The sequence below is a fragment of the Thalassophryne amazonica genome, chromosome 4, assembly GCF_902500255.1.
Source record: "Thalassophryne amazonica chromosome 4, fThaAma1.1, whole genome shotgun sequence".
Classification (NCBI taxonomy): domain Eukaryota; kingdom Metazoa; phylum Chordata; class Actinopteri; order Batrachoidiformes; family Batrachoididae; genus Thalassophryne; species Thalassophryne amazonica.
In genome coordinates, this window is record NC_047106.1 from 99,510,269 (window position 1) to 99,537,817 (window position 27,549).

Sequence of the window (27,549 nt, forward strand, 5' to 3'; positions counted from 1 at the left end):
AGCAGGACTTGGCATCTGCCCTCAGTGCCAAAACTACTAGTAACTGGTTTGCCAACCACAATAGTGCTGTACTTGATTGGCCAGCCAACTGGCCTGAGCCCCAACACAAACTTTGTGAGGTATTGTCAAGAGGAACATGGGAGACACTAGACCCAACAATACAGAGGAGCTGAAGGCTAATATATAAGCAACCTGGGTTTCCAGAAACACTTCATCAGTGCCACAGGCTGACTGCCTGCATGCCACGTCACACTGATGCAGGAATTAATTCAAAAGGAGCCCCAACCAAGTATTGACTGCATAAGTGAATATACTTTTCAGAAATGTCACATTTCTACAGAAGCGTACCTTATATCTCATATTTTGAGATGCATTTTTTTTCTTTTTTAAGAGAAATTGCCTTTTTATTTGTGGAGCTGTGGGCAGTAACTTTTAAAATTAAAAAAATGGTTGAAATAGTGACAAAAAAATGTTGCAGCGCCCCCACAGGTGTTTGTAACATTGCTGCTATGCACACAAGTGAGTTCGTGCAGCACTTTCGGCAAAGAGGCGTGTGAGCACTCCACGACAAAAACTACCCATTTGTGTGTGTTGGTGCTCATTAAAACAGGTATACAGCGAAATTTAACGCTATAATGTATGTGTTGTGTAGCTATATTTCCTGCTGTGTGGGTGCAAATGTGCCCTGGTAGATGTTGTCGTTTTTGGGCGCCTGCTAGGCTAATGTAAGCTAGGCTCAGCTAAACTAAGGCCGAGGTTGCACGCTTTAACTTCTTTAGTTTGCAAATGACGCTGAGAACATTTGTTTCACCATTATTTGTGCTTGAATGCCGTCATAATGAGACAAAGTCCATTAAGTAGGTCTAGCTTGACGGTGTCAATAATTTAACTTTAGCCACTTAGCTTTAGTGGGCGTAATATTTCGAGTGCGCATGCTCAGCCCACGCACAGTACGTTTTGGATATCTAAATCGTTTATTAAAGTGCATATTAGTGCCTACGTAGGCTGTATCAATGGAAAAGTGCTTGTAAAAGTGTAAGTTTGAGTCATATGAGTGATTATTTGTTCACTGTCCTGAAAATAAACAGTAAAAGTAATAAAACGCAAAAGACTTAACTAATTCATATGGGTTAATATCATTAGCTTATGTTCTTTATGGTTCATTTAACATTTTATTATTTTTTTCAGTCGGGTATACGTCAGTTCATACTTCTGCACATGTGCGACAGGCTGCTCCGTGAAAACACTCTTGGGCCTTTTGTATTGTGTCCTGGCTCGTTTGTTGACCAGCTGAACTGTCTAGATTAACGATGAGATTTATTCACCAAGTTTGGGTTGGACACATCAATAAAGTCAGTTTAATGAACAGTGGTTCATTTCACGGCTTTGAAAAGTGACCAGATCATATGAGTTTGGCAGTGTATTCACAGAATGAAAACAACCACCAGGGGGTGTTGCCGATGACCAATCTTGAGAATAGACCTAAACCATTCAAAAAAAATTTTGTATGTTCTTTGGCTGCCCCCGTTAGGAGTAGCCACAGCAGATCAATTTTTTTTTTCCCATCTCACCCTGTCCTCTATCTTTCTCTGTCACCCCAACCACCTGCATGTCCTCTACATCCATAAACCTCCTCTTTGGCCTCCCTCTTCTCCTCCTGCCTGCTGGCTCCATCCTCAGCATCCTTCTCCCTATATACCCTGGGTCACTCCTCTGCACATCTCCAAACCATTTCAATTTCGCTTCTCTGACTTTGTCTCCATGCCGTCCCACCGGAGTTATCCCTCTATGTTCATTCCTAATCCTGTCTTATTCTCGTCACTCCCAAAGAGAATCACAACATTTTCAACTCTGCCTCCTGTCTTTTTGTTAGTGCCGCCGTATCTTAACTGTACAACATAGCTGGCTTCTTGTAAACTTTCCGTTTCACTCGTGCAAATATCCTTTTGTCACAAATCACTGTTGCCACCTCTCTCCACCCTGCCTGCACTCTCTTCTTCACCTCTCTACCACAGTCGCCATTATTTTGGACAGCTGACCCCAAGTATTTAAACTCATCTATTTTCACCATCTCGACTCCTTGTAACCACAGTATTCCACGAGGCTCCCTCTCATTCACACACATGTACTCAGTCATGCTACTACTGAGTTTCATTCCCCTTCTCCAGAGCATATCCGCCTCTCCAGGCTAGACTCAGCCTGCTCTCTCCTCTTACTACAGATCACAATGTCATCTGCAAACATCATAGTCCACGAAGATCTCATCCGTCAACCTGTCCATCACCATTGCGATCAAGAAAGGAATCAGAGCTGATTCTTGGTGTAATCGCACCTCCACCTTGAATGAATCTGTCACTCGTGTTGCACATCTCACTGCTGTCACACCATCCTTGTACATATTCTACACACCTCACATACCTCTGTCTCTTCAGACTTCCTCATACGTTGCCACAACTTGTCTCTTGGCACCCTATTATAAACTTTCTCTAAATCCACACACAGTGTAACTTCTTCTGACCTGCTCTATACGAGGTCTGTTAGAAAAGTATCAGACCTTTTTATTTTTTGCAAAAACCTGATGGATTTGAATCACGTGTGCTTGCATGAGCAAACCTTGAACCTTCGTGCGCATGCGTGAACTTTTTCACGCCTGTCGATTGCATCGTTTTCTGGTAAGCAGCCTTTGTGTGAGACGTGCAGTGTGCTCGGCGGATTTTCATTTCAAGGAAAAAGACGGAACGACTGGAGCATCGCCGCATCAAATGTTGCCAGAAACTGGGCGACAGCCAGGTGGAAACCATTTGGATGATTCAGACGGCTTTTGGTGACGATGCTTTGGGCATCACACAAATTAAGGAGCGGTACAGCCGGTTTAAAGACGTCCGCACAACGGTGGAGAGCGAGCCACGCTCCGGTCGGCCATCAACATGCTGAAATGACCAGATCATTTCCAAAATGAATGCTGTGGTGATGCGGGACCGTCGTGTGACGATCCGAGAAACTGTGGAAGAGGTGGACATAAGCACTTTTTCGGTACATTCCACTGTGACAGAAGATTTGGCCATGAAAAGAGTGGCGCTGAAATTCATGCTGCTGCTAACGGCGGAGCAAAAGCGCCTCCGTGTTGAAGTCTCACAGGACATGCTGTGACATGCCCACCTCTTCCACAATTTCTCGGATAGTCACATGACTGAAAAGTCACCGAAAGCCGCCTGAATCTTCTGAATGGTTTCCAGCTGACTGTCGCCCAGTTTCTGGCAAAATTTGATGCGACGTTGCTCCAGTCGTTCCGTGTTTTTCCAAGAAATTAAAATCCGCCGAGCGCACTGCACATGTCCTCACACAAAGGCTGCTTACCAGAAAATGATGCAATCGACAGGCGTGAAAAAGTTCACAAATGCGCACGAAGGTTCAAGGTTTGCTCATGCAAGCACACGTGATTCAAATCCACCAGGTTTTTGCAAAAAATAGAACGGTCCGATACTTTTCTAACAGACCTCGTACTTCTCTAACAGTACTGTCAGAGCAAACATTTCATCTGTGGTGCTCTTTCTCAGCATGAAACCATGCTGCTGCTCAAAGATCTGCACCTGGTTTCTAAGCCTAGCTTCTACTCTTTTGCATAACTTCATGCTGTGGCTTCAGACAACTTTATTGATCCCTAAAAGGGCAATTATGTAGCTGATTAGCTTAATGCCTCTGTAGTTACTGCAGCTCTGCAGAATCGGCACGCTTTGTCTCCACTCCTCAAGCATCCTCTCACCTTCCAAGATTTTATTAAACAATCTGGTTAGAAACTCCACTGCCATCTCTCCTAGACATTTCTGTGCCTCCACTGGAATGTCATCTGGATCAACTGCCTTTTCACTCTTAACTTCTTCATAGCTGCTCTCACTTCATCATTATTAATCTCTTGCACTTCCTGATTTACTCTCCACATCATCCAGCTTCTTCTCTCTCTCATTTTCTTCATTCATCAGCTCCTCAAAATATCCACCTTCTCAACACACTCTCTTCACTTGTCACAACCTTACCATCTGTATCTTTTATCACTCTAACCTGCTGCAGATCCTTTCCAGCCCAGTCCCTTTGTCTGGCCAATCAGTACAAGTCTTTTTCTCCTTCCTTACTGTTGAACGTCTTGTACAGCTCGCCAAAGGCCTTTTTCTTAGCTTTTGCCACTTCTCTTTTCACTTTACACTGCATCTTCTTGTACTCCTATCTACTTTCTTCATCTCTCTGATGATCCCAATTCTTTTTCACCAACTTCTTCCTCCTTATGCTTTCCTGAACATCCTCGTTCCACCACCAAGTCTCCTTGTCTTACTTCCACTGTCCAGATGTCACACCCAGTACCTTCCTAGCTGTCTCCCTCACCACATCTGCAGTACTTTTGCAGTTGTCTAAAATTGCTTCCTCTCTATCCGCTGCCTGTCTGACCTGCTTCTATCTGAGAAACTCAAGCGATGTCCAGATATCAACTGGTTCAAATATTTATACAAAGAAATGGTATTCTCCAGATATGTATTAGATGAAAGTGGTTGAGTTGTGTTGTATGAAGGTGTTATACTTGAACCTTTTCTGCTGAAATATGTAGGCGGTAACCAGCTTGTATTGGGAGCTGTTTGGAAAATATTTGTTTTCTTTTCATTGTAATTATGAGCTGCTGTTGTTCAGATTTTGTTTAGAAATTAACATTTATGAACAGGCACATATACCTAGTTTGATTTTACTTCATGGAGGGGTGTAGGCATTGATAAGCTTTGCTTCTTTCTAGGCCTTTAGGCACCGTGTACATTGTTTATTTTTTTCTTACTGTCTTTTTTTAATTTGACTACTTTGAGTTTTGTTGTTGTATATGAGTGAAATTTTGTTGCATGGGTGTCTAATAAATTCAATTCAAAATTCAATGCTCACTGAATTTCACACAAGTCTTCCTCCTTCAGGTTCCATCTTCTGATCCTTTGTTGAGCTCTGACTCTCCTCTTCACCTCGAAAGTCATCTTACAAACCACCATCCGATGCTGTCTAACAACATTCTCTCTTGAAACCACCTTACAGTCTACAATTTCTTTTAGCTTTCATTTCCTACAAAGAATATTGTCCACGTATGCACCTTCCTCCACTCTTTCACCCTGTGCTCCTCCCTTTTCTTTAAGTATTCAGCACAGCCATTTGCATCCTTTTTACAAAATCAGCTACCATTTGTCCTTCCACATTCCTGTCCTTGATAGCATATCTGCTCATTACTTCCTCATTTCTGTTCCCTTCACCAACATGTCATTGATGTCTGCGCCAATAACTACTCTTTCATGCTTGGGTACACACTCCATCACCTCATGTAACTCACTCCAGAAATCTCATAACCTACTTGTGGTGCATATGCACTAAGGGTGTAACGATACGTGTATTTGTATTGAACTGTTTCGGTACGGGACGTTCGGTTCGGTACAGGGCTGTGCACGGGTCAGTTCGCGTTGCGTGTGTTTCCATTCAGTGTTGCCAACTTGGCGACTTTCTTGCTAAATCTGGCGACTTTCCAAACCCTCTTGAGGACTTACATTGAGGAAAAAAAGTATTTGAACACTCTGCGATTTTGCAAGTTCTCCCATTTAGAAATCATGGAGGGGTCTGAAATTTTCATCTTAGGTGCATGTCCACTGTGAGAGACATAATGCTTTAGCTGCATTAGAATGTCAATTACAATGCGCCTTACTATCTTCTCGTAGTACTCTCGTCTGCGCTCCCCTCTACGCTTGTAGTCTACCATCATGCCACGAAGCTTGTGCTCATGTTTGCAGGCCTCTTGCCACATGATGGCACCGCTGGGGGTGGGGGCGCGGCGGGGCACGGCTGCTGTAGAAAGATAAAGAAGATGGTGGAGGGAAACATGTTAGGAGAGTTAAACTGCCTTCGACTCCATGCTGAGTAACCTTCTAGTCAAATAAAAAACACAGATACAGTGAGGAAACTAAGTATTCGAACACCCTGCGATTTTGCAAGTTACCCCACTTAGAAATCATGAAGGGGTCTGAAATTTTCATCTTAGGTGCATGTCCACTGTGAGAGACATAATCTAAAAAAAAATCTGGAAATCACAATGTATGATTTTTTAATAATTTATTTGTATGTTACTGCTGAAAATAAGTATTTGATCCCCTACCAACCAGCAAGAATTCTGGCTCTCACAGACCTGTTAATTTTTCTTTAAGAAGCCCTCTTATTCTGCACTCTTTACCTGTATTAATTGCACCTGTTTGAACTTGTTACCTGTATAAAAGACACCTGTTCACACACTCAGTCAATCACACTCCAACCTGTCCACCATAGCCAAGACCAAAGAGCTGTCTAAGGACACCAGGGACAAAACTGTAGACCTGCACAAGGCTGGGTCTCCCGTCTCCTATCAAATTCTGAAAAAAGTTGGAGAAAATTCCAAAATATGGTCAGGTCTGAAAAGGCAAAATACTTTTCCATTCTAATTTCTGATAACTGGGACAAACCTCGTGTTCTTTTTAAAACTATTGGATCTTTGTTAAACCCTGGCCAATCCACCACTTTGGAAGCAACTCAAGTTGTTTGTAATCGCTTTTTACATTTTTTTTTTTGTGATAAGGTCGCCAGTATTAGGGCTGGGATGACTGTCACTTCGGCCAGTTCAGTCATGGCTCACACCTGTTCTGCTGTGTTAGACCAGTTTGAATCTGTGTTATTTTCAGATTTATCAAATATTGTTAAAAATCTCAAACCTTCATTTTGTCCCTCAGACTGTATCCCCCCACGACTCTTTAAAGAGGTCTGGGGAACTATCGGCCCTGATGTTGTTGCTTTGGTCAACAGCAGCCTTGTGTCAGGAAAAGTTCCTGCGTTTTGTAAGCAGGCTGTAGTTGAGCCTCTTTTAAAGAAAGCGAGTCTTGATAACTCTATCTCTAATTATAGGCCCTTATCTAAGCTTCCTTTTATTTCAAAGATTTTGGAAAAAGCTGTTCTTGTACAACTACAAGAGTTTTTAGAAACGAACAACATTTTAGACAGTTTTCAGTCAGGTTATAAATTATTTCACGGCACGGAGTCTGCACTTTTAAAGATTTTTAATGACCTGTTTTTAATCACTGATTCTGGTGATTCTGCCGTTTTGGTGCTTTTAGACTTGACTGCTGCCTTTGACACAGTTGACCATGCAACTCTTTTATCTCTTCTTGAGAACTGTGTGGGTGTCAGGGGGACAGCCTTGGACTGGTTCCACTCTTACCTTACAGGCCGTTCATTTACTGCCAGGCTGGGGGAGTCCACCTCGTCTTCTGTTCCTCTGAACTGTGGAGTCCCCCAGGGTTCTATTCTTGGGCCTATTCTCTTCACCCTATACCTTCTCCCGTTAGGTCAGGTGTTTAGAAAACATGGCATATCTTATCATCTTTATGCAGATGATACTCAAATTTACTTGCCTATTAAGAAGAACTCTAGCAGCCCCCTGACACCCTTGCTTGTGTGCCTGGAAGACGTCAAGGCTTAGTTGGCTCAAAATTTTCTTAGCTTAAATGAGAACAAAACCGAGGTGATTGTGTTTGGGCCCAGTGTTGGTTCCACAGTTCGATTAGACCTGGGCCCTCTCAGTCAACAAATGAAGCCCACAGCCACCAACCTTGGCATCATTATGGACTCTGATCTTAAACTGGACAGGCAGGTCAAGGCGGTTGTTAAATCCAGCTTTTATCAGCTTCATCTTTTAACCAAAATTAAATCAATTTTGTCCTTTTCTGACTTGGAGCGCGTCATGCATGCTTTTATTTCTTCACGCCTGGACTACTGCAATTCACTTTTTTTTGGAATTAATCAAAATACACTTCACAGATTGCAGTTAGTTCAGAAAGCTGCTGCACGCCTCTTAACTGGGAGCAAAAAACATGAACATACTACACCCATTCTTGCGTCTTTGCACTGGCTCCCTGTTAATTTTAGAATTGATTTTAAAATTTTATTATTTGTTTTTAAAGCTTTAAATGGACTGGCCCCACAATATATTGTAGACCTCCTCCAAATTTACTCCCCAGCGCGCGCTCTGAGGTCTGAGGGCCAGTTCCAGCTTGTGGTGCCTAGGACGAGACTTAAGACCAGGGGGAACAGGGCCTTCTCTGTGGCTGGGCCCAGACTCTGGAACGTTCTGCCTCTCCACGTTCGAACAGCCCCCACAGTGGAGTGTTTTAAGTCTCGTTTGAAGACCCACTTTTATTCTCTGGCTTTTAGCTCTGCGTGACTTGTATGGTCCTCTGTTGTCTTTGGCCCAGTGTTTTATTTATTTGTTTTATTGTTTTTATGTTTATTTATTTATTAGTATCTGAGTTGGTTTATTGTTTTGTATAGTTGTATAATCATTTTTATGTGCAGCACTTTGGAAACTGTTCTGTTTTAAATGTGCTATATAAATAAAGTGGATTGGATTGGGATGGACTACAGGACAACAGGCAAGCAGCTTGGTAGAAGACAACAACTGTTATGATTATTTATTAGAAAGTGGAAGAAACACAAGATGGCTGTCAATCTCCCTCGGTCTGGGATTCCATGAGAGATCTCACTGTGTGAGGTAAGGATGATTCTGAGAAAGCTCAGAACTACACAGGAGGACCTGGTCAATGACCTAAAGAGAGCTGGGACCACAGTCACAAAGATTACATTAGTAACACATGATGCTGTCATGGTTTAAAATCCTGCAGGGCAGCAAGGTCCCCCTTCTCAAGCCAACACATGTCCAGGCCCGATTGAAGTTCACCAGTGACCATCTGGATGATCCAGGGGAGGTGTATTGAACCGAGGAGATGTTTAGAGGATGAGAACAACCACAAGAAAACCATCTCAACCGTGAAGCATGGGGGTGGAAACATCATACTCTGGGGGTGCTCTTCTGCAAAGGGGACAGGACAACTGCACCGTATTGAAGGGAGGATGGATGGGGTCATGTATTGCGAGATTTTGGCAAACAAACTCCTTCCCTCAGTAAGAGCATTGAAGATGGGTCATGGCTGGGTCTTCCAGCATGACAGTGACCCCAAACACACAGCCAGGGCAACTAAGGAGCGGCTCCGTAAGAAGCATTTGAAGGTCCTGGAGTGGCCTGGCCAGTCTCCAGACCTGAACTCAATAGAAAATCTTTGGAGGGAGCTGAAACTCCAAACCTGAAAGATTTGGAGAAGATCTGTATGGATCCCTGCTGCAGTGTGTGCAAACCTGGTGAAAAACTACAGGAAACGTTTGATCTCTGTAATTGCAAACAAAGGCAACTGCACCAAATATTAACATTGATTTTCACAGGTGTTAAAATACGTATTTGCAGCAGTAACATACAAATAAATTATTAAAAATATCATACATTGTGATTTACGGATTTTTAGATTATGTCTCTCACAGTGGACATGCACCTAAGATGAAAATTTCAGACCCCTCCATGATTTCTAAGTGGGAGAACTTGCAAAATTGCAAGGCGTTCAAATACTTATTTTCCTCGCTGTATTTTCTCAAAACCGACTAGTGACAAATCTAGCGACTTTTCCTGTCGTTACTGGAGACTTTTCTGATGTTTGGTGACTGAAAGTGAAAGTCTCTGTTGTCACTGAGCTGCAGCGGGTCTCCTCCTCCTCCGCTGCAGCAGCCTATAAAGCACTGAGCGGAGGGATGTTTACAATCCTCCTCACTCGGACTCGCTCAGCCTACTGAACTCGTTTGTCCCCAGACTTTGAGAAGCCCTGGCCTTGAGAAGTTATTTTATTAAGTGATGGCCAGTTTTAATGGCAAAATTAAATAAACAAACCAAGAATCAAGTTTGTTTGTGGTTCTAAATATTTTTAAGGTGATTTTACTGACTTTTTTGCCTCTCCCACAATGTTTTTGTTTTCAGAACTTTATTTTAAAAATATATTAAACATAAAATGAACAGTTAATAGAAGGAGATATAAAATAAATTGTACAGAAGGAAAGGGATTCATTAACATTAATTCTCTTAAAAAATTCCTTATAGGCTGTGACAGTTTTGGACAGTTTTTTTGAAACCTATATAATTAATTTTGAGTACCTGATTCTCTTACTTGTTCGACATGTATTTTTGTGCATTGGAATGATCTCATTTGCCATTCCTGCTTCTGTCCAGCAGGAGGCAGTGTTAGTTTGTCTGCTTTTGGTGGAGTTTTGTCCAGAAAGTCCTCAGAGATGCCACCATGTGAGTTGATGATCCTGATTGGCTTGTCGTGGGGTTCCTCCAATGATAAAGCAGAAGGCTTGGCTTTTTTCCTCTGCTCTTCTGGGCGAGATGGAGCTCTCAGCACAGCTGAATGATGAAATGTGAGACTGTTTACTGTGGCTTTCTGCAAATACGTGCATCAAATATGACCATAAAATTCACAGAACAAACATTGCGGAATTATTAATCAGAATTCAGGTTATAGTAGGCCTGTTAACATAATTTAAAACTTGCATAAAGTTTGAAGCGCGGCTCGCACTTTTAAAACACATTGAAACTGATTAACATCATTTTGAGCAGATGGGATGAATTCATCAATGAAATCACCTGGTGGAGTTGATGGTTACAAAGAAAGCCTGCACCCTCTTGGCCCTTTCTGGAATTAGCTTGATGCCTATGCTTTAGAATGACCCCAACACCATTTCTCTTTCTATCCACACCATAATACAACATGTTGAACCCACCACCTGTGCTCCTGCTTTTACTTCTCGTCCCCTTGATTTCTTGCACACACAATATATTTACCTTTCTCCTCTCCGTCATGTCACCCAGCTTTCTCCCTTTACCAGTTAAACTGCCAGCATTCAGAGTCCCAAGTCTCACTTCCACCCTTTAGTTTTCTTCTTCTCCCACTGTCTCTGGACATGTTTCCTCCTCTTCTTCTTTGCATAGTAGCTCAATTTCCGCCAGCACCCTTTTGTGCAACCTGTAGCAGTTATTGTTAACCTCGACCGATTCAGTTTGGAATTTCGATTTGTACTGTGCGTGGTTGGGTTGGCTTGTTTTACGCCAGATGTCCTTCCTGGTGCAGCCCTAATTATTTATCCGGGCTTGGGACTGGCAGTTAAGGCCTTTTCACACCGGGCCTGCGTCGAGCTGCATTGTGCTGCGTGTTACACAGGAATGGCTGTTATGTGCAGGGGGGAAGCTTTGGCCCTCATCTTCCTCTGCGGTTTTGGCCCGCCTCTTCTTCTTCTATGGTTTTGAAACTTCACTGCCACCACAGTTCAGCAGAGACCAGTGGGATCAATAAAATCTAGCAATGCAGGTGTATATACTGAGAAAAACCCAAAAGGATTTTTTACTGGACTGATGTAGGGTAGCTTACAATTGTAGAGGCATGGTGTGCAGTAGTGCAGTGTTATGTAGGGTTGCATACAGTAACGCAGTGTTGCATAGACTTGTGTAGAGCACTGCGTCCACTGCTTTACGCCAAATGGCTGTCAAAAAATTAAAAAATTGCGTCCGATTCGTGGACCCCTTTTCGCCCCTCAGCGGTATTGCTGCATAAGCGCGGCATAGTTCGTATGCCACATTATGCGTTGGCCCAGTGTGAAAGTGGCTTTAGAGTGTACTGGCTGCACATCCCATGTAGCTAAGATTTGACAGACTTTAAGGTTAATGGCCTGCCTTCTTCTACCCTCCTCATTTATCCAGGCTTGGTACTGGTGTCACTGACCGAATGGTCCCCCCTAAAAATTGGTCCGCCTTGCCTTCACTGTGCATGCGTCAACCGCGGCTCACCAATTATCACCTCGTTTCTGCTTAAAAATGCACTCCGGGCATCATCTATCTCAGTGACAGATATCTGAAGCTTTTGCACAACAATCATTTCCACATAAATTCAGCATTATTTCATCAGAAAAGACGGAGGAAGCAATCAGAGTGCAGCAGCCAGAGGAGCTGCTGCATTCGCTGCGCCTCTGTCATTTCAAAGAGACAGTAGTGACTCAACGATTATTGCCTCGTTTCTGCTTGAAACAGCCTTGTTTCTGCTTAAAACTGACTTCAGAATGATTTAAGAGGTTTTAATAATGGCTAATAATCACATTATTCCATTTGATCGCTTTGAGTGTAAAGACTTGTCTCAAACGAGCTGCTGTGGTCCCAAATGATGCATGCGCAGTGAAAGCAGGGTGGACCAATTTTTAGGGGGGCACCATTCGATCTGTGACACTGGCACGCAGAATGTACTGGCTGCATACCCCATGTGTATATTACATTTTAATTTTTTTTAAAAATTATTATTCTAAGGCTGAATGGCCTAGAAAACACCTAAAACCACTGAAAACTATAAATCTTGAGGGGAAAAGTGAAGCTGAAAACACTGAAATCAGCTGATCTGCTAATACTTCACTGGCTGTAAAAATGAGTAACCGGAGTGCATTCTTCTTCGTAACTTTCAGTTATCTTCAAAAATAATTTTTCTGGAATTTTCTACCGGTTTTTATGTCTTCTACAAAGCACTCCTCGTTCATGCAGACTACTTCAATGTACAAAGTTGTCTATATTGACATATCTTTGATGTGTTTTGCTGGCTGTTGGGAAGTCACACACGGAAATGCATTGCGTCAGTATTAGGGATGGGTATTGATAAGATTTTATCTATCGATGCCATTATCGATTTCGCTTATCAGTCCAATTCCTTATTAGTTTCCTTATCGATACCTCTTGTGAATTTGCTGTGTATTACAAGTAGGGATGGGACCGATCTGATCCCACATCGGTATTGGGTTCCAGTACTGACGTAATTAACGTATCGGAAAATACCGATTCAACCCGCAACATTTTCTGATACCGAAGAAGAGCCACTGTGAACTCTCAACTGCTGTTCTTTGCTCTCTGCTTGTTTGCTGCTGAGTGGGAGGAGGGCACAGGAGGTTTTCTGAAGCGGGACTGTTTGAGAGAGCTCTCTTTCGCAGTGTTCTAGCTGCAGTTAGCGCCAAATTTCTGCCCAGCTCACGGATTCACATTGTCTGTTCATCGAGCACGCATTTTCCAAAAAATTAACTGAATTGTTGCTGAAAATGTGTACTAAAAAGTTTACTTTACTGTCCCGAGGCTGTTAAACGCTATGAAAAGGCAGCTCAGTGTGCAGCCAAGGAGGAGCTGAACAGAAATTCTGTCCGCTGAAAGGGGAAAAGTCTCTATTAAAATCCTGCGCATGAGCATCGATGATGATACACTAATTTTACAGTTGAAAGGCTTTGTGTTTCCAAAAGTTCAAAGTTTGCGCAGCACGAACACACACACACACACACAAACACACACAGAGGGACGGACGAACAACTTAATTTTTACTCTTTAACACTTGCTTTGACAATGTAAACATATGTCTCCCATATCAGTAAAGCTCCATTGAAATTAAAAATTGAGATGGAGAGACAGACAGAGTGCTCTTTTTTCTTTAAATCTATAAAAAAATAAGGCTATAAAAGTACTTGATTGTTTCACCAAAACATCAAATCTAGGCTTTCATCTTAGATGCACCTTCTGGCAAATTGTAGCTGAACTTTCAGGTCTCCTTTTTAAGAAAACCCTCATAAAAACAACAATAATGATAATTATAATATTAAAGCAAACTGAGCTCTGGTATTGGATGAGAAAAGTATCGGTTATTATCATATACCTATAAATGATACGCCAATATGATTGGATAAAACACTAAAGAATAAATAGCAATACACCCTTTTCGCAGATGGGTAATATTTTACATACCACCCGAGTAATCAGCCAATCAGGTGTCACGTACAATTCTTTCCGCCTCGCTTAGAAAACAGAGCTTGGAACTTGAGGTGGATGGATGATGAAAGAAGCAAAACACCTTCTCAATTTATGTCGATATTTTGATGAATTTCTTCATTTACAGCAGCTTCATTAAACAAATGTACTCGAATGATTATCAGCACGACGGCGAGCTTACAGGCTAACCTCCGCTAACACTAGAAGACAGTTGCCAGTTATGGCTCTTAACAGACAGAATATTTTACGTCCACTAATGCTTCAGCTGAACGGTGCTGTTTCTTTTTTTTCTCCCTTGTTTCAGAGGCCATAACTGGCAACTGTCTTCTAGTGTTAGCGGAGGTTAGCCTGTAAGCTCGCCGTCGTGCTGATAATCATTCAAGTACATTTGTTTAATGAAGCTGCTGTAAATGAAGAAATCATCAAAATATCGACGTGAATTGCGAAGGTGTTTTGCTTCTTTCATCATCCATCCACCTCAAGTTCCAAGCGCTGTTTCCTAAGCAAGGCGGAAAGAATTGTACGTGACACCGGTCGGCATCACTGCGATTGCTCTCACTGCCTCCGATGCGCTTACTGAGTCTGCGGGCTCAGTAAGCGCCGCAGCGGGCCACTCACACCGCCCCCTGTCTGCTGTGCCGAGCTGCATGCAGCATCAGGTCCAGAGACTACGCTCGCTGTTTTGATGTGCAGCACCTGCTGCATGGTCTAGGTAACGCAGCCGCAGAGCTCCGTGGCCATGACTTGGATTCTTTGCGGGTCCCGCATCCGTACCCCCGGAGGCAGTGAGCGAAGGGAGAGCAGGTGCATTGTGTTCTGCGTGCATTTATCATTTATAGGCAGTGGTGGGCACAGATAACCAAAAAATTAACTTCGATAACAGATAATAAGATAACTGAAAAGTTATCTTTGATAAAGATAAACCGATAAACCACCTAAAAATGTATCGGAAGTTACAGATAATCGATAACCGATAAATTCCGGTGTTGTCTATGGGACATTTGCAGTTACTAAAGAGCTGAAATTGATTTTTAACACAATCACTTTTGAAAGCATCTAAAGCGGTAAAAGACCTAAAGATAAGCAAGAATGTTTGACCATGCTGCCCCCTGCAGGAAGCAGTACAGACAAATCCTGAGAGCAGTCACAAAATCAACTCTTTACTAATCAATCATTTTTCTTTCAACATTCTGCCCCTGTTGGAAGCTCTTGTTTACAACAGCGCTCCCACCACAGAGGCACACCGAGAGCAACCATAAGGCCAGCTCCCTATCAATTTCAACACTCCGGTCAGGCGGAGGTCTTGAAAAATAAAGTCATACTAACTTATGGTTTTTTGAAAATACTGATAGAATAACTCCATTAATGTCAATTCTGTCATTTGTACAAAGTTAAAATATAACCTATATCTTTTAATGTTGAATAAGGCACTAATTTTGAGGTTTTGTAACAAACACAGACCGCAAAGCATTCTGGGTAAAAGTGCTAAACAGTGATTGGTTCAGTAATCCATTATGTAAACCAACACGTTAATGTGACGTGTGTCGTGTGTTGGTTTAAAGATAAATGTGCTTTTGTAAAATATTCCATTTTTATTTGTAAAAACAGGCATTTTTACGGAGCCCTTGAAGTGTCATCGCAATTGCATGTTTTAAAACTTTTATGATGTTGTAAAACGTGCACTCAATATTAGTAAGTAAGTAAATTTATTTATATAGTGCCTTTCACAGACATAAGGCCATGTACACACGTCGGGTGTTTGTAAAACCGAATATCTTACCCTTTCAGTTTGGGGAAAAAACTTCATCCACACTACGTCGTTTAAAAAAAAAATCCATCCACATCGAACCGTATAAATGTGTTGTAATTAGTCTGCCAAACCTTTGGGTGGCGGTACTGATTAAAATTCTATCCAATCAGGAACCTTATTCTCTTGTCATCACTTCCACAAAAACTAAAAACATGGTGCCAACCTCGTTCGTGTGGACCGATAAGGAGTCGGAATTACTTCTAACCGTAGTTTTAGAATACAAAGTTAACATATATGCACACAAAAAGTGCCTGGACAATGGACAATACCAACACTTTGAGAGCAGCCATGTACCCAGACGTTTAATACTGCCATGAACACTCCTGGCCAGTAGATGGCAGTAGCGGCCTTGAAAAAATGTCAAACAAAATTCCAGATAACTAACATCTATAAAACCAGAGAATATATTTGCGAGAGTTTTAGGCACTAGAGTTTAATGCTGTTATCTGTGGACCCTGAACAGTGTGTCTGAAATGCATTTGTCCTGTCGTGAACGTCTGAGATTACCTTATGCTACCCATAATGCATTGCTGCCTGGCACAGCATGTGCTCACAAAACCTTAAAAATTAGCACATTACTTTAAAATGAAAACATATATCTGATATTTTCACTTTATAAACTTCAGACATGACAATAATTTTAAATAACTTGTCTAAAATAAGTGGTTAAAATTTGAACCATAAGTTTCTTTCTACTCACTCTTTCATTGATTGCATGCTCATACAGCTGAGGGTATTTTAGCATTGAGTTATATTTTTTATTGAGATCCAACGCCAATAAAGGCAGTTTAACTCTCCTAACATGTTTCCCTCCACCATCTTCTTTACCTTTCTACAGCAGCCGTGCCCCGCCGCGCCCCCACCCCCAGCGGTGCCATCATGTGGCAAGAGGCCCGCAAACATGAGCGCAAGCTTCGTGGCATGATGGTAGACTACAAGCGCAGAGGGGAGCGCAGACGAGAGTACTACGAGAAGATAGTAAGGCGCATTGTAATTGACATTCTAATGCAGCTCTGCAGTCACTGCTAAATAATGATGTTGGTATGCTAAATATTTGTTGCCGCATGTCTGTTGGGAAAAAAGTGCTATTGGTGTTCCACTTGTACTGAATATTTTAACACTAGTGGTGTATGAATACAGTCAAAAAAGCACCGACTGTTCAGTTACATGTCTCATGAATGTACAGTAAAATTGTTCACTTTCATGCCCAAGCAGGAACTAGGACAGTTTGGAAAAAAATGTGACATCTCTACATTTTTGAAGTGTTATTAGAAGTAGCAGTTCCTTGACTGACCAATTCAGTCTGGCTCCAAAAAGATTGCACATTCCTGTTTGAGCCCCTGTTAAAATGTCCAACTTTAGAGCAGCAATAAAAATATTTACAGCCTGCACCCGAAAATGCCTGCGCTCATATTTACAAAGCATTTCAGTCCTCTCAGACAGCTTGCAAATAGAAGTGACTGAGAGCAACTCTAAGCAAGGAGTAGACAGAAACTTTTATCTTTGTGAGGAGGTGGGGTTGACCCCGTTGCTGGGTATGATGCAGTCTAAGAGTTGTGATTAGATGTCACAAAAAGGAAAGAGAAAAAAAAACAAATGCACTCTGTGTTCCTGGTTATGAATGGACAGTAAAATCTACAGATCATGTAACCTGAACTGTTATAAGAAATCTGTGATCGTGAAAAAAATTTAATGTCATGATGATGAAACTCAGCAAAATTAGCTGAAATGTTTGATCGTACCTAATTGACATGCCAATTATATTGATTAGCTTAGTATTATGTTTACTCTCCATGCTGGGAATTGCGCACAGGCGAGAGTGTGAGAAGCGCTGGTACATGCTGTCAAAGTGAGAGCAGAGATTGCATATCATACAACCCCAATTCCAGTAATTCTAATGAAGTTGGGACGTTGTGTACAATGTAAATAAAAACAGAATACAATAATTTGCAAATTCTCTTCAACTTATATTCAGTTGAATACACCACAAAGACAAGATAATTCATGTTCAAACTGATAAACTTTATTGTTTTTGTGCAAATATTTTATGGCTGAAACAATTAATCAAGTAATTTGAATAATTCGATTACAAAAAATGTTCGAGGCAAATTTTTTTGCCTCGAAGCTTCGTTTAAAGCTGTAGCACATATGCCAGGCCTGTAGGTGGCACTGTAACGCTTCCACAAAAGACCGAGAAGAAGACCATAGAGCCTGCCCATAACTAATGTAAGCGCTAATCAATGTAGCAGGCGATGCTACAAGTTTATAAAGCCACATGCTGAGTAAAATAAAGCCTTTTAAGAGAAAGGGTCTGTGCTGATCATCTGAAATGGACTTATGCATTTAAAGTGAAGCAGTGCGTATGTATATATATATATATATATATATATATATATATATATATATAAACGTGGTTTGCGCCACTGGCTGCTGTCCATCTCCGCAGATGAAGCGAAAGGAAGCGCACTTTAAATTAATCATGTTTAACTATTCCAAAAAAAAAAAAATGCTTTTTTCCAATTTGATAAGAGTTTTTATCAACAGGCTGTAGAGTTAATTTATCAGTGCAGCTGTTGTGGAAATGTTGCACTCCACAGCCGTTTTTTCAAAGGCTTTGTTATTTGTCAAGTATCCACAAAAAACAAGGAATTTGACTTCGGTTTGAGCTGCTCTGTACGGCATGTAGAAATATACACTAAATACTGAAGAAATCACAGCAATAAAAAGTGCAAATGAAATGTGCAATAAGAGGAAAAAAAAAAAAGTCCTGTCTGCAGACTGAAGATTTCACAGAGCACCTGGGCTTATGGTTTGGCAAAGCTCCAAAACTCTTAATAATGTGAAAAAATAAATAATTACCTGGGAAAACAGAGAGAGGGAACATCCTAAACTTAAAAATCTGCAGGATGGCACAGCGAAATTGTGCCATTGCTTAGGGAGAGCCCTGCCACTACTGATATTGTTTAAAAATACAAAAGTACTTTTTTATCCGATTAATCGATAGAATACTCAATTCCAAAAATATTGTTTAATGTGTTTTTGTTGAGTCTAAATGTTTAATCAATCAATCAATTTTTTTATATAGCGCCAAATCACAACAAACAGTTGCCCCAAGGCGCTTTATATTGTAAGGCAAGGCCATACAATAATTATGTAAAACCCCAACGATCAAAACGACCCCCTGTGAGCAAGCACTTGGCTACAGTGGGAAGGAAAAACTCCCTTTTAACAGGAAGAAACCTCCAGCAGAACCAGACTCAGGGTGGGGCAGTCTTCTGCTGGGACTGGTTGGGGCTGAGGGAGAGAACCAGGAAAAAGACATGCTGTGGAGGGGAGCAGAGATCGATCACTAATGATTAAATGCAGAGTGGTGCATACAGAGCAAAAAGAGAAAGAAACAGTGCATCATGGGAACCCCCCAGCAGTCTACGTCTATAGCAGCATAACTAAGGGATGGTTCAGGGTCACCTGATCCAGCCCTAACTATAAGCTTTAGCAAAAAGGAAAGTTTTAAGCCTAATCTTAAAAGTAGAGAGGGTGTCTGTCTCCCTGATCTGAATTGGGAGCTGGTTCCACAGGAGAGGAGCCTGAAAGCTGAAGGCTCTGCCTCCCATTCTACTCTTACAAACCCTAGGAACTACAAGTAAGATGAGTAAGATAAGATGGGACCTGATTATTCAAAACCTTATAAGTAAGAAGAAGAATTTTAAATTCTATTCTAGAATTAACAGGAAGCCAATGAAGAGAGGCCAATATGGGTGAGATATGCTCTCTCCTTCTAGTCCCCGTCAGTACTCTAGCTGCAGCATTTTGAATTAACTGAAGGCTTTTTAGGGAACTTTTAGGACAACCTGATAATAATGAATTACAATAGTCCAGCCTAGAGGAAATAAATACATGAATTAGTTTTTCAGCATCACTCTGAGACAAGACCTTTCTGATTTTAGAGATATTGCGTAAATGCAAAAAAGCAGTCCTACATATTTGTTTAATATGCGCTTTGAATGACATATCCTGATCAAAAATGACTCCAAGATTTCTCACAGTATTACTAGAGGTCAGGGTAATGCCATCCAGAGTAAGGATCTGGTTAGACACCATGTTTCTAAGATTTGTGGGGCCAAGTACAATAACTTCAGTTTTATCTGAGTTTAAAAGCAGGAAATTAGAGGTCATCCATGTCTTTATGTCTGTAAGACAATCCTGCAGTTTAGCTAATTGGTGTGTGTCCTCTGGCTTCATGGATAGATAAAGCTGGGTATCGTCTGCGTAACAATGAAAATTTAAGCAATACCGTCTAATAATACTGCCTAAGGGAAGCATGTATAAAGTGAATAAAATTGGTCCTAGCACAGAACCTTGTGGAACTCCATAATTAACTTTAGTCTGTGAAGAAGATTCCCCATTTACATGAACAAATTGTAATCTATTAGACAAATATGATTCAAACCACCGCAGCGCAGTGCCTTTAATACCTATGGCATGCTCTAATCTCTGTAATAAAATTTTATGGTCAACAGTATCAAAAGCAGCACTGAGGTCTAACAGAACAAGCACAGAGATGAGTCCACTGTCCGAGGCCATAAGAAGATCATTTGTAACCTTCACTAATGTTGTTTCTGTACTATGATGAATTCTAAAACCTGACTGAAACTCTTCAAATAGACCATTCCTCTGCAGATGATCAGTTAGCTGTTTTACAACTACCCTTTCAAGAATTTTTGAGAGAAAAGGAAGGTTGGAGATTGGCCTATAATTAGCTAAGATAGCTGGGTCAAGTGATGGCTTTTTAAGTAATGGTTTAATTACTGCCACCTTAAAAGCCTGTGGTACATAGCCAACTAACAAAGATAGATTGATCATATTTAAGATCGAAGCATTAAATAATGGTAGGGCTTCCTTGAGCAGCCTGGTAGGAATGGGGTCTAATAAACATGTTGATGGTTTGGATGAAGTAACTAATGAAAATAACTCAGACAGAACAATCGGAGAGAAAGAGTCTAACCAAATACCGGCATCACTGAAAGCAGCCAAAGATAACGATACGTCTTTGGGATGGTTATGAGTAATTTTTTCTCTAATAGTTAAAATTTTGTTAGCAAAGAAAGTCATGAAGTCATTACTAGTTAAAGTTAATGGAATACTCAGCTCAATAGAGCTCTGACTCTTTGTCAGCCTGGCTACAGTGCTGAAAAGAAACCTGGGGTTGTTCTTATTTTCTTCAATTAGTGATGAGTAGAAAGATGTCCTAGCTTTATGGAGGGCTTTTTTATAGAGCAACAGACTCTTTTTACAGGCTAAGTGAAGATCTTCTAAATTAGTGAGACACCATTTCCACGGTGCGGAGCCGAGTCTCCAATTCGCCCAGCCTGGCCTCCAAAGCTACGAATAAGCTACACTTATTACAAGTACCATTACTGCTAAAGGAGGCCGAGGAATAACTAAACATTTCACACCCAGAGCAGAAAAGTGCGGGAGAGACAGGAGAAGCCGCCATGCTAAATCGGCTAAGAGCTAGTAGCTACGCTAACCTAGCGGATTCCTAAAAACACGCAAAGTGAATAATGTGTAAATAATTTAGAGGTGATTCAGCAGAAGGAGTGCTTTAGTTAAGGCACGTAAAGATTACACTGGGAAACAAATCGTAATCTAGATAACTAGATCAATCTAACTGCGCAGATTAAACAGCTAACAGATACAGAAAAACACCGCTGTGCTCCGGAACAGGAAGTGATACAATACCGCAGTGAGAGCCGTGTGTTATATGTGGGCTAAACCAGACTGATTAGTCACGACAACAAGCTATAAGGTGATCACCATTTTCCTCGTAATCCTATGGCTAATTTGCGATAGCTTCGCACTTCAGTTCAACACCGGCAATAGGCTACTCACCTACGGTCGAGATGAACTCCTGCTACACCGGGCCTTGCTGTGGAGCAACATCAAGCCTGCCATGGTTCTACCGCCAGTGCTTAAGCCAAGGAAAAGGGGGAGATGTGGAGGTATCCGATGCTGGGTGAGGAGATGTCCCTACAAACCCCCCCTCCCCACCATCATCATGTCCAGTGTTCACTCAGTCCGTAACAAGATGGATCTACTACAGGCAAGGTGCCGATTTTAAAGGGCCTTCAGGGACATCTGTATCATTGCTCTCTCTGAGATTTGGCTAGGAGGAGTTGGTTCCCGACTCCGAAGTCAGCCTGGACAGTTTTACCGTCATCAGGTCCGATAGGACGAGGCACTCGGGGGGGAAAATGCAAGGTGGTGGGGTCTGCTTTTACATCAATAACAGGCGGTGTAATAACATCAAAGTGCTCTGTAAAGTGTGTACCCCTAACCTGGAGCTGCTGACCCTGTCCCTCCGTCCCTTTTATCTCCCCCGGGAATTTCTCACTGTTGTTGTCAGCTGCATCTACGTAGCCCCCAGTGCTAACATCAACATGGCAGCGGAGCTAATAGCCGAGGATGCTAATGCCAAGTATCCCGATGCTCCGCTGTTCATTCTGGGAGACTTTAACAGCTGTAGACTAGACTGTGTGTTATCATCACTTCAACAATATGTGGATATTCCAACAAGAAGGGGAAACATTTTGGACTTGTGCTACTGGAACATCATCGTTGCTTTGTGGCGAGTGAACTGTCCAAAAAATGCCCTCGGACTCCAGAGGGTTAACATTAAGCGCGCTTCTAGTAGCTACGTCACTTGTTGGAAATACCCAAGTGCTCATGAGTACTTTGTGCCCGTTCATACCCACCACTTGGACTTGCCGACCATAACGTTATCTGTTTACTTCTGCTGTACAGATGGGATCTAAAACTCCACAAACCACAATGCCATAGTGCCCCCCCCCCCCCCCAAAATGGTTGGAGGATGCCATTATTCGAATACAAGGCTCCCTGGCCTGCACTGAGTGGGACATTTTTGATGGAGATCTGAATGACAGGGTTTCTGTCATTACCATGGGCGCAGTTTGGTGGGGGGGGGGGACATGTCCCCCCCATCCCCCACCCCCCACCTTTTCAACAGGGGGGACAGAATATGGTATGTCTCTCCCACCTTCTGACATATATGTGTGTACTTGAAACATGCTATGCCAGTCTTATGTGCAAAACCATGTCAGAATAGTATCTTTTTTTCTGCAAGTTTGTATTTTTAGCAGCATTGACTTGTTTACAACACCTGTTTCTTGTTTGTCACATTCTGAATTTTCTGGGACTGCATTTGCCCAGATCTGAAACCAAAAATAGTTGCCTCTAGGGACTAGTGTCTACACATAAGTATCAGTGGACCATATGCTAATTTACTAATTTCTGAAAGTTAGAAAAGGAAATCAGAAAAGCTATCTGGGACCTCAGAAAGCCCATCTGCAATTATTGCTTGATCTCCAAAATCAGTCTATGCAAGCGAAATTATGTTCAGTATGAGTGTTGTCATTAGTGCCACTTCAAAAATTAAATTCATGATAAGTAATTTGTCCTAAACTTATCCTAAACTCCCCCCCCAATTTCTACTTCTAAATTGCGCCCTTGGTCATTACAGATTACATCAAATTTTGCACAACTTCCACTATTCCAACTAAAACAATAAAAATATATCCTAATTCTAAACCATGGATCACCCCACAAATTAAGCAGAGCCTGAAAGAAAAACATAAATTCTTCAGGCACAAGGGCTGGATCGGCCTCAGGGCAATAAACAGGAACATAAGGAACAAGGGTTTTAAAGCTAAACTGGACTACAAAAACAAACTTGAATTTAGTAATATTAATACCAAGCAAGCTTTTCAGAAGGTGAAAACCTTGACAGGATGTGAACCCAAATTCACATGTACAGTCACTGACCCAGAACCCTTAATAAAGACCTGAACATATTCTACATGCATTTTGACAACCAGGACTTCTCATCTGAGTGTCAGGCCTTGCTGAGAACCCTCCTACTACCATACCCGGAAGAACCAGCCCACTTCACGGAGGAGGAGGTACGACGCCAGCGGAGTCACTGCCAGCCTGGCAAGGCTCCGGGGCCTGATGGCATTCCAGCTAGGGTGCTTAAGACCTGTGCCATGGAGTTCTCCCCAATCCTGCACTCACTTTTCTGTCAATCTTATCAGACTGTCACAATACCCACAGTATGGAAAACTGCCAGTATAATTCCAATACCAAAAATAACTAGACCTACTGAATTTAATCATTATCACCCCATAGCCTTAACATCCATAATCATGAAATGCCTGGAGAAACTGCTGCTGCACATCATTCTTCCACTTGACACCCCACACTTGGATCCCCTCCAGTTTGCCTATCAGGTAAAAAGAGGTACAGAGGATGCTGTGGCCTGCCTGTTGCACCTCCTCCTCCAGCATTTGGATTCCCCAGGCAACTTCGCTAAGATACTATTCGTAGATTTCAGTTCCGCCTTTAATTCCCTACAGAAACATTTCCTGATCCAGAAGCTTTACCATCTCAACATTCCTCCCCCATCTGATTCACTTCATCCACAACTTTCTCATAGATAGACTACAGGCAGTAAGGGTGGGCTCAACCACATCTCCTGTACTTGCCATTAACACCGGGGTACCACAGGGACCTGTACATTCTCTACGCTGACTGCCTAAGCATCTCACCAACCATAACGTACCTCAGATATTCAGATGATACAGCCATCCTCGCACTCCTCTCAGAAAATCAATCTATCCTGGATTACCATAATACACTCACGTTACCAATTGGTGCACAGACAACCATCTTCAAATAAATGTTAATAAAGCAAAGGAACTTCTGATCAGCCCCCCCCCCCCCCCCCCCCCCCCATCCCAACTCCCTACCATCATAAACACACAAATAGTTGAGGCAGTGGTCACTTTTAAATACTTAGGAATAATTCTGGACAGTGAACTTACCTTTGATCAGCGCATTAAGGACATTCAAAAAAGAAGCCAACAAAGACCGTCAGTCATCCGCAAACTCACAGGACTACACGTTGCACCCCACCTGCTGTTGTTACTTTATCAAAGTATTATTCAACCCATCATTTTGTACTGTTCCTTATGTTTCTTTACCATGCTTTCTGTTACAAATCGGGCCAAACTCGCATGTATCACAAACACAGCTGCCAAAATCATTGGACTCCCCACACCCAACCTCACAGAATTGAACAATAGATCGTATAGCAAATTCTATAGTACAAGACACTACTCACCCACTTCACCAATTCATCACTTTACTTCCTTCAGGGCGCAGATACAGAAGTATTAAGTTTAGGAGTGTTCGCCTCGGGAGGAGCCTGATCCCTGCAGCTATAGCGACCCTTAACAGCAAGCCCCACTGACCAGTCTATCTGCCATTGTATTATTTGTTATTGTTGTTATCAGTGTTATTGTAGATATTTGTGCTGCCTATTTTGTGTTGTGCTATTGTGATACTGTTGTCTGTCCTGTGATGTGTTACTGAGTTTACTGTGTTGTCTGTCTCGTTATGTACAATATATTGTACAGTTGGTGAAGACAAATTTCCCCATGGGGAACAATAAATCTAAGAGTGACTACCCCCCCCAATTTGGATGAAACGATTTGGACTTATTTGCTCTTTTAACGAAAATCAAGAAAACTGAGGGTGAGGTTATTAATTTTTACAAATGTATTATAAAAGTTTTCAAACTTTCATTTTTAAAACATTTCATTGTTACATGTGTACCTCACATATGACCGTCTGTTCAGTGACTGAAAGAAGCTGTTGACTTGCGGTTTCCACTTCTAACAAATACATTAATTAGCTCCTGATTGCTAACGCAGTGTTTGTGTTATGAATACCTAATTAATGCACCAGGTTTTCAAATGTTTAATTGTTGCATGTACATTTCACTTATGATTGTCTGTACATTGGCTTAAAGAAGCAATTTGCTGGCCTTTTGTGCCTCAACATTAATTAGCTTTTTAGCTGTGCTCCTTAACCCAGTGTGCATTATAAATAAATAATCCTATGATTAAATTTATTTTGTGTTTTCTTGCATGAAGTGGTAAATGTGATTTGTATTCTGGTGCGACTTGTATATGTCTTTTTTTTCCTCCTCTCTTTTAAAGAGGCACTTTTGGACAGGTGCAACTTATACTCTGGTGCGACTTATCCTCCGGAAAATACAGTAATTAAGTCAATCAAGTAAAAAATAAAAGGACATTATTGAAATGTAGACAGTACAACTGAGTTATCAGATCACAGCTGATTACCACACAGTAAAATATAGAACAAATCAGCATCCCAGTACTTAACACAAATAGCCGTTGGGTTGGGGGGGATGAAATAACTTCTAAGTTTGTTTTGCGATTTACAATAAAGCGTGAGGCTGTGTGGCTTACAGTGTGTAACATCCCAGCACTTAATAGGAACAGCTGTTTGTGCTTAAAAAAAAAAAAAAAATTATCAATTTAATTTTATTTAATCCACTAATTTTCTACACTGACTGATTTAGCCACGGTTTATATTAAGGACGAAGTGTCAAGCTTCCCAGCTCTTAGTGGCATCCATGATGATCACAGAGGCTTTCTTAAAATTGTTTATCTAGTAGTCACTTATGGCAACTTACACACTTATACACAGATTTTCATTTTAATGCTTTGATTTTATTATCACAGTGCAAGGTAAGAAACGAATGTATCTTACAAACTGAATGAAGTTCATGCTGCCTGTTTATTGTTGCCTGATTTCTGTTGGGAAGAGATTAATTTATCCCCTCCCGATATTTGTAGCAGTGACGTGCACTTTCGTACTGTATTAACAGTCATGGGGGGCTTGCGCCTCTGCCAGCAGTCATTGGGGGAGAGGTGGGGTACACCCTGGACAGGCTGCCTGTCTATAGCAGGGCCACATGTAGACAAATTCATTCACACTCACACCTATGGCCACTTTAGCGTGACCAATTCACCCAATCTACATGTCTTTATGAGTGAGAGGAAGACAGAACACCCAAAGGGAATCTGTACAAACACGGGGAGAACATGCAAACTCCACATGGGCAGAACCAGGACTCATTAAATGCCAGGACCTTCTCGATGTGAGGCAACAATGCTAACCACTGAGCCACTGTGCTGCCCACTGCTGACATCAGCTGGTCAAATGTTGTACAGCCCACTTGCTCTAACATTACAGCTTGAGTCGACATTTCAAAATTCCAGCAAAATTATTTGTTGGAAATTATACTCTTGGTCAGTTTGGAAAAAATAGTTTAACCAAATGTAATGTAATGTTATTAAACCTCTCTGGTGTGTGGAGGATGTGTTATTTTCTTGTTGCCTTTTTTGTCGTCACAGAAAAAAGATCCAGCTCAGTTTCTTCAGGTTCATGGTAGATCCTATAAGATCCATCTGGATCCTGCTGTGGCCCTGGCTGCAGAGAGCCCTATTAACATGTGAGGAAGAGCACATACACACATCAGGCGCAGGTGCGAACAGGATCTTGGTGATTATTTTCAGTCCACTTTTTCTTGTCATTAGGATGCCTTGGCAAGGGGATGCCAACAACATGATTGACAGGTTTGATGTCAGAGCTCACCTGGATTACATCCCCACCTACACCCCTCCATTGTTCAGCACCTCGTAAGTCCACCACAAAATATGCTACACTGGGGCTAACAATTATTTTGACAACTGATTTTTTTTTTTTTTTTTTAATGACCATTGAACTCACAGACCATGGAGAACTCACAGACATACATGTGTATATGTGTGTGTGTGTGTGTGTGTATATATATATATGTATATATATATATATATATATACACACAAACACATTGATAAGTAAAGCTAATCTAGCATTAGCTGCTGCCTTCACCATTTCAAAGCTTTAAAGGACATGTCACACCGAAATCATGATGAATTTGCCGAGTCGGATCCGTGACGACGTGGCAAATTCGTCTGCACCGCGACATGAAAAACACCTCCGTGTTGAAAACCATTTGTAAAATTCAGGCGGCTTTTGATGGCTTTCAACAAGTGAG

At 41.6% G+C, this 27,549-nt stretch overlaps 1 protein-coding gene across 3 annotated transcripts in view; it reads left to right on the top strand.

The window, feature by feature from the left end:
- The first annotated feature begins 481 nt into the window (after positions 1–481).
- clasrp (CLK4-associating serine/arginine rich protein) overlaps positions 482–27,549 on the top strand; it is a 78,349-nt gene continuing 51,281 nt past the window's right edge. For all 3 annotated transcript variants that reach the window (XR_004560124.1, XM_034168337.1, XM_034168338.1), the window contains exons 1-4: positions 482–610; positions 16,399–16,538; positions 26,864–26,961; positions 27,047–27,148. Coding sequence is in view for 2 of the 3 variants with exons in the window: in XM_034168337.1 (XP_034024228.1) it covers positions 16,440–16,538; positions 26,864–26,961; positions 27,047–27,148 (299 nt within the window). In the remaining variant the exon portion in view is untranslated. The remainder of the gene's footprint in view (positions 611–16,398; positions 16,539–26,863; positions 26,962–27,046; positions 27,149–27,549) is intronic.